Consider the following 9,882-nt stretch of genomic DNA (forward strand, 5'->3'; position numbering starts at 1 on the left):
ATGTATCCACAATTCTCTCAGAATTCCATTCCTTTTCATGTATGCCAGCGCTTCCCTTAAGTAAACTTGTTCTACAAGTTTAGGTCTATTAGAGAGTGATATGTTTAGAAAATAAGTAATGCTAATGAAGACAGTCTGTAACAGGTTAGACAGGATTCAGAGTTTTCAAAAACTAGTCCATTAGTGTGACTCATGCAGCCCCCTGATGCCTCCCAATGACCTCTTCCCCCAAGCCTGTATTTCTGCTCTAAGCAGGGTTCCTTGGTGGCTAGATGTTATTTTCATGGGCTTTTTTGAATCACCCAGGACCCATTTACTTTAGGAGAACATACCAGGGTAAGCTGCCTATATCAAACAATCTTGTCTCTCGGACCCCTTGGGAACACATCTGTATCATCCCAGAAGAGCTTGGGAGAGGGAAGTTTTGCCTCTCTTCTTTGCTGCCTCAGTGACCTGTATCAGTAAGCTGTAGTGGATCGATGGGTTGATGGATGGATGGACATCTTCCTGGTTATTTACGCCATATTTAATGGTTCATCTCAATGTGCACTTCTTTTTTTATATTGGAGATTATGTATCGGAATTTCAGGAGCAGGACCACGCCTCCAAACACGCTCCTTCAGGCTGTCATCAATATAAGTTCCCTCAGTTCTGCAAGCTGATCATTCTTGTTTACGTGCCCCACCCTCCCTCCCTCCTTGTTCTCAATTCTTTAACTTCTTCACTTCTATTTAGTACATGGGGATCTGCCAGGCCCGGGAGCCATCGCCAGTCCCCTTCGAGGCCTTCCCCAAACCGCAGCTCAATTCATGTCAAAGCATTCACTTTTACCTACTAAAACGCTGTCAAACCTAAAATGAGGACGTGGGCCCAGCTAGTGAAATGAAGTTACAATGCATGTTTGCACATGTGTTGCACAAAATGTAGTCAAATGTTCAGGGATAACATTATAAATGAAATTAATTACGTAGCATGGCAAGGAAATATTGTTGAAATTAGAACAGCTGCAATTTCGAAATATAATTGTTCTCACATCAGCTGATTCATATGCTGCTGAAAGCATGCAGACATGTAGAGAATGACAAAAATGAGGGCAAAAGCCTTTTGACAGGCTTACATAAAAGCTTCAAGCTTTGTTGCAGCCTCAGTAAAAGAAAGGTCATTATAGACAGGAAGGAAGGGAGGCAGTAGGAGGCCACTGCAATCATCTTGTTATCTCTGATTATTACCTGAGTCTGTATCGTTTTTGGAGGTTAGAATGACTGTAAGAGGTTTGTTCTTTCTTTCAGTTCAAACCTTTATTTCGCTTTAAGTATATTTTTCTGAATGGATATTTTAAAGTAAATCATTTTTGTGTGACTGTAGGTGCTGATCATTTTAGTTGTCAGTGTTTTCCCACCAATGACATCTCTGTTTAAAAATATCCACAGCTCAGAACAAGGGGAGAGGGTAGGAGAGAAAAACCCATCAAATTACCTCCACGTTTCTTCTGATTTAATGTCTTACTTTGCAAAACAAGCAACACTTGCCATGCACTGAGACTACATTTGGAAGTTCTCGATCTAGTCAAACTAATAGATAATATGTTTTAACATCAGGCACTAGTCAGACCAATCAGAAGCAGGCGTGCACCAACAGGTCCTGTCACTCAGTAGGAGCAGCTGTGTCTGACAACCATGAAATTAACTCCATAAAGAACGAAAAGCTTAACGATTTTGGAGTATTACTGGTTGACTTATCCTAAGATTTTTGTAGATATTTCTTTTTTCCTGTTTTCTCTTCTAGCTTAATCATTAACCTTTGATCAATAAGGAAATCAGGAAGGAGAAATCTTACCTCTTATATAAATGTTTGTCCAGTGCAGCATAGTAGAAGTGAAAAACTAAGAACAACAAAGATAATGTAGTATAAAATTGTTAGTCTTGGGAAAAATGGCAAAAAGGATATTTTATGTATTTATTATGTTAGGTAAAAGTAGTAAAGTGCTTTGACATTTGTAGCAACAATCTGTTGCATTTCATCCCTTTTTCCATTTTATTGTTTTATTTGAGCTTTGACTTCTGCTGTCCCCTAAGGGCCACTGTAGGTGACTGATGTGGCATCTCCAGGGAGTCTACGGGGGTTTTCAGTTAAATAAAACAAGGAAAAACATTTGTGTGCTTGTGTTGCCTGAGGGTACAGACAGAAGATGAGCAGGAAGTATGTAGAAGACAGTCATGGTAGGCGCAGTGTCTTCTTTGTATGGTAACAAGAGAACTACATTTTGTAACTAATGAAAAACCTGGTTGTTTCTTCTGGTGCTGCATTACCAGTCAAATATTTTCTTGAATTTGAAGCAAAACTTGGTAGAAACCTTAAAAAAATACATTTTAAAGAATAGCATTACAGTTGATGCATTGTATAAACAGTCTTAATAAAGAAAATACTTTTTTTCTTGCTGGATCTCACCAGTTACACACTAGTTTGTTGCCAATGTCCATTTTAAGTGTGGTCATTAACTGCTACATGTTTCTTATCTTGGGGCTCTTTAAAATAAAGTCTGTCACTGTCAACTTAACCTTTATAAACTGTTAAACCTTTTTGACAGGAGACTCTTGATCACTTAAATGAGACTTATACTTTTTTTAAATAAATCTCTTCTGGACAAAAGTGTAATATTGTGTTATAGGTAAAAAAAAACAAAAAAAAAACAAACAATGATCCAAAAAAAGACTGTAAGTTTAATGAAATTTCACATGTTTATTTTAAAATGAACAAAAAAGCAGATCAAACATTTCATTAGAGTTTATGGGCTGCACAGGTTTGGAAAACAAGGGTAAATAGTAGGAGGGAGCACGAGAGACCGAGTAAGGTTGGGAGGATTGGGGGAAGGTGTGGAGACTGAGGGTGTTGCGTAAAGAATAAGAGCTGGGTGAAGAGTAAGAAAGAGCACGAGAAGGGGGGTAAGGTAGGGAGGAGGTAGAGGGGTTGAGTTGGGGTGTAGGGACAGGAGGTAAAGGGCAAGAGTCGGAGGGAGTGAGAGGGATGGGAACCAGGCAGAGGTTTGGGTTTAGATCTTCAGTTGCTGTTTTATCTTCCATCTTCTCGTCACTTTTTCCCTCAAGGTTTTCTTCGATGTCCTCTTTTGTCTCCTGCTTTTCCTCCTTTTCTTCCTGCTTTTTCTTGTCCTTTCTTGGTTTGTCCATTCCCTCCTCTTCTCCCTCGTGGTTTTCCAGTTTTTCCTCTTGGGAATTTGTTTCCAGGGTTTCTTCCTGGTTGTCAGCATCAAGTGCAAGCTCCTATGTAGAGAGAGTAAAATGTATTTTACTGAACTGTGACTCAGTCTGACAGAAGTTGTTAGGACCAAACATGACATTATGGTAAAGTGAAATGATAGCAGAGACAGCTTACCTGAAGGACGTTCTTCCATTCGTCCAGATTTTCCTGTAAGTTCTCCAACAGATGCTTGTTCTTAATTTGGAGCTCCTCCACTTTTTTCTTCTCCTCTTTCAGGCTCTTCTCGGTTGATTGCCACTTGCTGCTCCAGTGTTGTTCCCTGGTGTTTATCTCCATGTCTTTTATGGTCGATTCATGGAGGAGTTCTACCCAGGCTTTGGTTTGAGCTCTTCTTTTCTTCACACATCTTTGAAGCGCCTCATCCTTGAGTTTGAGCTCTTCTTGGAGGCTACTCACTTCCATTTTGTGAGCATCTTCAAGGACGGCAATCTTCTCCTTCAAAGATGCATTTTCCTCCTTTGCAGTCTTCAATTCCTGAGTGGCAAAATGGAGTGCATCTTTTAATTCTTGCACCGTTTCACTTCCAGCAATCTTGTTAGCTTCCTGCTGCTGTTTCATATCAGCAGCGCTAGTCTGCACTGGCCAAGATGCCTGAATGATAAAAACATGCACGTAGTCCATAGTTAGAAAAATCAATCACACAGTGTGATGTGTGGCATTAGAAGTTTAAGGTGACACAAGAAGAAGCAAAAACTGAGTCCTACAGATGTTCTAAAAACACAAATGTTCACAGAGTTTTGTTAAAAGTGCTTACAAATGTTTAAGTATTAAAAATTAAAGTTAAACTCCAAAGTGTACTCTGCTTCCTTAAGATTATGAAAGCTTTAGACACATTTTGAGCAAAAAATTCAAAAAAAGCTTTTGCTTGCTCACACGAGAAAAGCTTACCAGATTTTCTCAGATGTTGGGTCACAAATGTTGGGTCCATTTGGGCTCAGGAAACACTGAAGAGTCGCTGTTACACTTGTTTAGCTGTCGATATTTTTCCAAAGCGTTCGTCGAGTCACAGCAAATAGCGACAGATGCTTGTAGGTTCAGGATGGTGTTTAGAAATGAAATATCCAGGTAAACACTGCAAACACTGTGTTTGGAGAATCCTGTTCAAAAATCATCAGGCGATAGTGACAGCACTACCCAGGTGTTACCATGGAGACCATGTTGTTTTGGTTTCTGTGTTCTTGTTGTTACTGACTGAACTTGAAGCTATTTAGCTATTTACTGTGATTAAAAATTAAAACTAGTTTCAATCAGAAAGGGTCCTTTGGGTGTAGCAACCTTTTCACTTAATCCTCAGGGGACCCGTGAGGCTTTCTGTCCTATACCTTTCATTACTTTCACCTCCAGCCTCACCTGAACTGTTTTGAGCCGTAAAATGTGCTGTGCAAAGATCTCCAATCCATGTTTTAATGGTGAACGGTCATTAAAGAACAGGGTGTAGGGGCTAATTGGTTTAGAGAGAGCAAAACAAGAGCAGGCACATTCAAATCGAGACTGTGGTAAATTTTCAGTGTTTAAAAGCGGTGCGTCAAGTAAAATAGAGCTGTGTGAATATCTCATACTGGATAACCAAGAGAAATAGAGACAAACTTTTTACAAACAAATCTGGTTTTCAGATTCTGGGTTTCTCCGTTTGCTACCAGAATTTATATGAATGATGAAATTTCTTCTCCATGTTAGCCGTCGACTCCTGACTGTGGTGATGGTGCCTCTTGGTGCCTCTTAATGCAGTTAATTAACATAATACGGCTTACTGTACAGCAAATTGTAGAAACAAAGCATCCAAGAAGTCTGTGATGCTCAGGTCTTTTTTTTTTTTGCATTGCATCCATGTTTGTGTGGTGGACCCAAAATGTGTTTGATACACTTATTAGCCAAGCCAGACAGCTTCAGCTGATAACTTAGCATTTCACCATCTTGCTCAAATACAGTCCAATACTAGCTCCTAAAACACAGAAGGCAACTGTTCACGTGGGTTATGTCTATCTTTTATATACAGTCTTTCATTGTTATTATTAAATAAATCCTTTTTGATAATTTTGTCTTGTTCTCACATGTAGGTTATTAAAAGGAAAGAAGATCAAATATGGAATAAAAGTTGAAGCTTAATATGCCTTCATTTTTTATACATTCTAGTAGGAGGCCTTTTCATTGCTAGTTTTCACCAATTCAAAGGCCTTGATAGTGCCATATGTCAGGTTTAGATATTTAGCATCCGAAAGCCACATTAATGATGTACATGAAACATGACATCCATTCAGCTGAAAGCACTTTATATCTAATGTAAAGATCCTACAGTAGTAGAGAGACGGGGCACTACGACCAGCACTTCTTGACAGTGGGGAGGAAGAACTCCTTTTTAACAGGAGGAGACCTCTAGAGGAACCAAGCTGAGGGGCAGCCGACCATCTGTAGCGACTGGTTTGAGGATGACAGAAGAACAATGACAAAAAAGAGCATAAAATTCCATCAAGTTTCCATCGAGGAGACTAAAAGGTTTTATGTGTGTGGAGTAATAAGAAAGTTTTAATCTTCAGGTAATCAAAGAAATACAGTGGTTCTACATTCTATTACTCTTTTTCTTGTCTAACCTTTGATTAATGTGCTTTTTATTACATATACTGTTCTTTCTTCTGAAGTAGTTCATTGCCAATTATAACACACGCTCCAAATGTTTATCTCCCCAAATATTTGCATAAAAGTAATACATGGAAACGCAATCATTTGCAATTCCTGATGCAGATTTTCTGGAATTCTACAAAGATTTTCATTACATTTGCATAGGGACTGATCCATGATAAACATCTGGGTCACTTTAAGAATTGGATAGATAGCAAAACTCTTTGGGGAATTTATACAGAGAAAAAAATGCTCCCAGCACCGGCAGCTAATCCCACTTCGTAATTCTTTGGAAGAACCCCCTGCTGCACTAATACAGTGCTCTCAATGAAATAAATGAGGAGGTTTTGTGATGAAGAGCTTTTGTTGATGTTAAGGGGCCATTAAGCAGTGTGCTAATCACATACAATCAGAGAAGAGAGAAGAGAGTGCTTCTAACTAGCTGCTATTGTTAGAGTTACAAACATAAAACAGAATCTAAAGTCCGACATTACTAGTATAGTTAATTATTATTTTTTATTCGTTCCGATTCCTCCCACTTTAAACAATGATGTCTTCTTAATAACTTGAGTGAAAAATTACAGAATATCTTAGTGTTTTATATCATTTCCCTTTTGCTTTAATGACATTGTGTTGCCATGAACTCGCCAAGTTTATGCAAATCTTGATAACTGAATAATGATATCCCAGCATGATTAGAAGATCTTCCAAAGACCTTATTGTGATTTCAAGAATGTGTTGCTTTGTTTGCTTTCAAGAGCCGCCGAAAAATGCTCAGTGGGGTTAAGGTTAGGTAATTATGGAGGAAGGTTCATGACTGTCAGAGCTCCTTTGGTTTTTCAGAAGTTCTTTCAAAGCAGACTTGAATCCTGAAGAAGATAGAAGATAGACAGAAGAAAGATGCAAACAATGCACTAAGACACCAGTGAAGATAACTGGCATGTCATTTTAATGGACTGGGTAACCCTTTAGCATAATTTTCCCATGTGCAGAGTAGTCTGATGTGAACCTAACCAAGTTGTGTGTGTGGCTCTTTTAGAACTTTCAGTACCTAACACCCCCCCCCCCCCCCCCCCCAAAAAAAGAAAAAAACACGTTTGAAAATGACAATAAGGAAGTAACTTGTGTACCAGTGTGTCACAAGACGAGATCCTGAAAGAGCATTTGCATTTGACAAGAAAATATGACCACTTCAGTACATCTCTGAATAATAGAGTCCCATTTCTCAAAGACACAGTGGAGTTGAGGGTAGTGTTTTCCTGGACAAAGACTTTACCCTATTGTGCAGGCCACCCTGCTACGTGAACTACACACCCAACAATTGTGTCATCCATGAACAGTTTACTAGTGGACAATGCTCTTACAGTTTAGAAAAGGTGGCTCATCAACCCCAGCACTTGTGTGTGTGTCTTCCCAAGCTGCTGACTTGCAAGCCCAACTTGTTTTTTAATATCACACAGCTGCTTGTCCATAGAAATACTTTGCACTACAACCAGCAAAGATGTGTTCCTGCTCTGAAAATCTACTCTGAGATGGAGAGCTACTTTTCTTTTAAATTGGGTTAGGAAACTGGGTGTGACTTCTTGCTGCAGATACACTCCCTTTCTCCCCCATAAATACAATCCAAATCAGTAGGAAATGCAGTGATTTAGTGCAGGTGTTCAACTCTAGAACAGCAAAACATACCAACCTGAATATTCCCACCATCTTGTTTAAGTGTGGGTTTGATGCAGTGCAGTATCATTTTCTCTACCCTTCACTTCTGTGCAAGTACCCTTCTGTTCGTGCAATAAATGCTATACATGAATACTTGAGTGGGACTTTTATACTTACAAACGGTAAAATACTGACCTGCCTGTTTTTTAAAAGCCACATTTATACAAAAACAAGCCACTTATGTGTATTATATATATTTCACTCTGTAACCCACTCTCTGAATACAACACAGTGCATATGTGGCAGGTCCATAATGAGGGATGGTATGTTAAATATGCAAGGTCTTATTCTGGATCTTCCCAGGCAGATGCTCGGTCATTACACTCCTACAAGTGGGGGCCCTCTGTTAAGTGAAGTATATGAGGTCACACTTTCATGTGACCTCTGTAACCCCAGCTAAGGAAAAAAAATCTTGTAGACATCTCTTAATAGTCTTCTTTCAGCAGGAAATTTGCTGATTGGTGTCTTGTGTTCTTTATTTACCAAATTCTTTATATGTGATAAATCTGCTTTTTTGTCCCTCCGTGGACAAATTGCCTTCCTCTGATGTGTGGTCATTTTTAAACTGCCAGCCCTGCACACAAACACAGCAGCTATAGGATGAAGCTTGTTCTTCGATTACTGCTCCGATTTTCATCTTGTTTTCCTCTTTTACTGTACTTTCCTGCTATCTCTTTCCTATACGTTCTGCTGTTCTTCCTCAGGATTCAGGTGAAATGATGAATTTTTAAAATTCTATTTTTTGTGTTCATGTTGCAGCTGACAACAGCTCAGGGGTTTTTCAGTGCTGCTCAGAAGATCTTACCCAAGATCAAGAACTTCTTTCTCCCTTCAAAGTGCTCTGAAATAAGTCCTCCAGTGGAGGCTCCCACAGTGGAAACACTGTGCACGGTGCCCAAAAAGTAGCTTGATTTACTTGAACGAACTTCTTATCTATCTTAGTGTTATCTAAAAAGACTTACCTCAAGGACAGCTGGCTTTTTGTAGTTCTTAGTTAACACTGTTAATATGAAAAATTGTTTAAATGTTTAATGTCTCCCCTAAAAGAAGTGCAGAGTCTGAAAGATTTCTTCTGTATTTTACATGTAAAAATGTGTTTTGTTTGTGTTGTAATTATTTACAGGTTTACATGAAAACAAAAACGTTCACTGTGGTCTATGAGAGCTTCGAAATAGAGAAACATCTTAGCTGCATAAGCTACACACAGAGGCCCTCTATGTGTAGAGTAAACACACGACTTAACGCCAAACAGCAGCATGTGAAAGAGAACATGATAACACGATGCCTTAACATCCCTGTGGAAAGTTTACATCTAATAGTAAACATAATATTTCCTGAAATGGAAGGCTGCTATTATTCTATGGTTTTCCTCAATGCTAAAAAAAAATCCTCTGACAAGTTCAGTTAGTGCATGTTCCAGTACTTTTCTTTTTTGCAGAAAAAGACAAAAAGGTTGATGTTAGCCCTGCTTCCATGCTCTAGCATCATGTTGCAGGAGTGTGGCCCACTGGATGTACACTGCATTCCAGTCTGTGTTTGGTGTGGGTAGAGGATGTAAGGTAACTCACAGTGATGGAGTAGCTGATGACTTACCCAATAGAGGTTCTGAAGGACTAGTTGCAAACTTTCAAGAAGATGTTAATGTTTATGAGGATTTGGAGGAAGATTTCACTCTGGTGAGCTTGGCTGATGACATTGGATATCCCATTTTATGCTGCTGATGATAGTGGTCTCCAGAAACTTCACAGACTCTGCCACCTTTGCATTGTTGATAAGCAGTGGGGAATGTGAGAATGGAAGTGCAGACAAGTAGGTGCCCAGCTACTCACCTTCCCCCGTGGCTTCCTGTTTGGAACTCTTTAGTGTACTCCCAGATTACTGTGGAGTAGTCTGGTGCAGACATTCACCAGAATATTGGTCAGGCATGCTAGGACATCAATAAAGTACCATAATCTTTCATACTTGGAGTGACTCTGCTAGTATAGTAATAAGAGAGGTATAAAAAAAGAAGTCTTTCAAACACATACACATGCATACACACGTTTTTCCTACGGTTTCTGCTGAAAATATGAGCTTCTCTAACTGTTGCATCAGTCTCTCTCAACTCTGTCTTCTGGGAATCCTATGCTCCCGCATTGCTGGATTGTAGAGATGCCTGTAGAGATGGATGTGGCCTCTAATGTGTCCGCTTTGCATTTGTGTCAACTGTGCGCTTAGCCATGCTACAAAAATTAGGAACGCTGCAAGTGCTGCAGTTTTTAATGGAGGCTGAGC

General features: G+C 39.4%; 1 protein-coding gene across 2 annotated transcripts; it reads right to left on the reverse strand.

The window, feature by feature from the left end:
• Window positions 1-706: 706 nt before the first annotated feature.
• LOC308403218 (uncharacterized protein) lies at window positions 707-6,932 on the reverse strand. 2 transcript variants are annotated; one of them, XM_080892486.1, is made up of 3 exons: window positions 4,165-6,932; window positions 3,391-3,867; window positions 707-3,278 (listed from the first exon to the last, which is right to left on the reverse strand). In XM_080892486.1, exons 2-3 carry the CDS (start codon window positions 3,832-3,834, stop codon window positions 2,745-2,747), a joined length of 978 nt encoding a protein of 325 aa, XP_080748612.1. In that variant the 5' UTR covers window positions 3,835-3,867; window positions 4,165-6,932; the 3' UTR covers window positions 707-2,744. The 2 variants fall into 2 exon arrangements, with proteins under 2 accessions (XP_080748612.1, XP_080748611.1); XM_080892485.1 differs by having other exon boundaries at window positions 3,391-6,932.
• Window positions 6,933-9,882: the final 2,950 nt, after the last annotated feature.

This window comes from Rhamphochromis sp. 'chilingali', assembly GCF_963969265.1.
Source record: "Rhamphochromis sp. 'chilingali' genome assembly, chromosome: 9".
Taxonomy (NCBI): domain Eukaryota; kingdom Metazoa; phylum Chordata; class Actinopteri; order Cichliformes; family Cichlidae; genus Rhamphochromis; species Rhamphochromis sp. 'chilingali'.

Excerpts from the sequence above, each read along its gene's own strand:
- LOC308403218 (XM_080892485.1), bottom strand. The coding sequence starts at position 3,897 with ATGGACTACGTGCATGTTTTTATCATTCAGGCATCTTGGCCAGTGCAG. Across the intron at positions 3,279-3,390 it reads AATGGAAGAACGTCCTTCAG|GAGCTTGCACTTGATGCTGA; the intron begins GTAAGCTGTCTC and ends CTCTCTACATAG.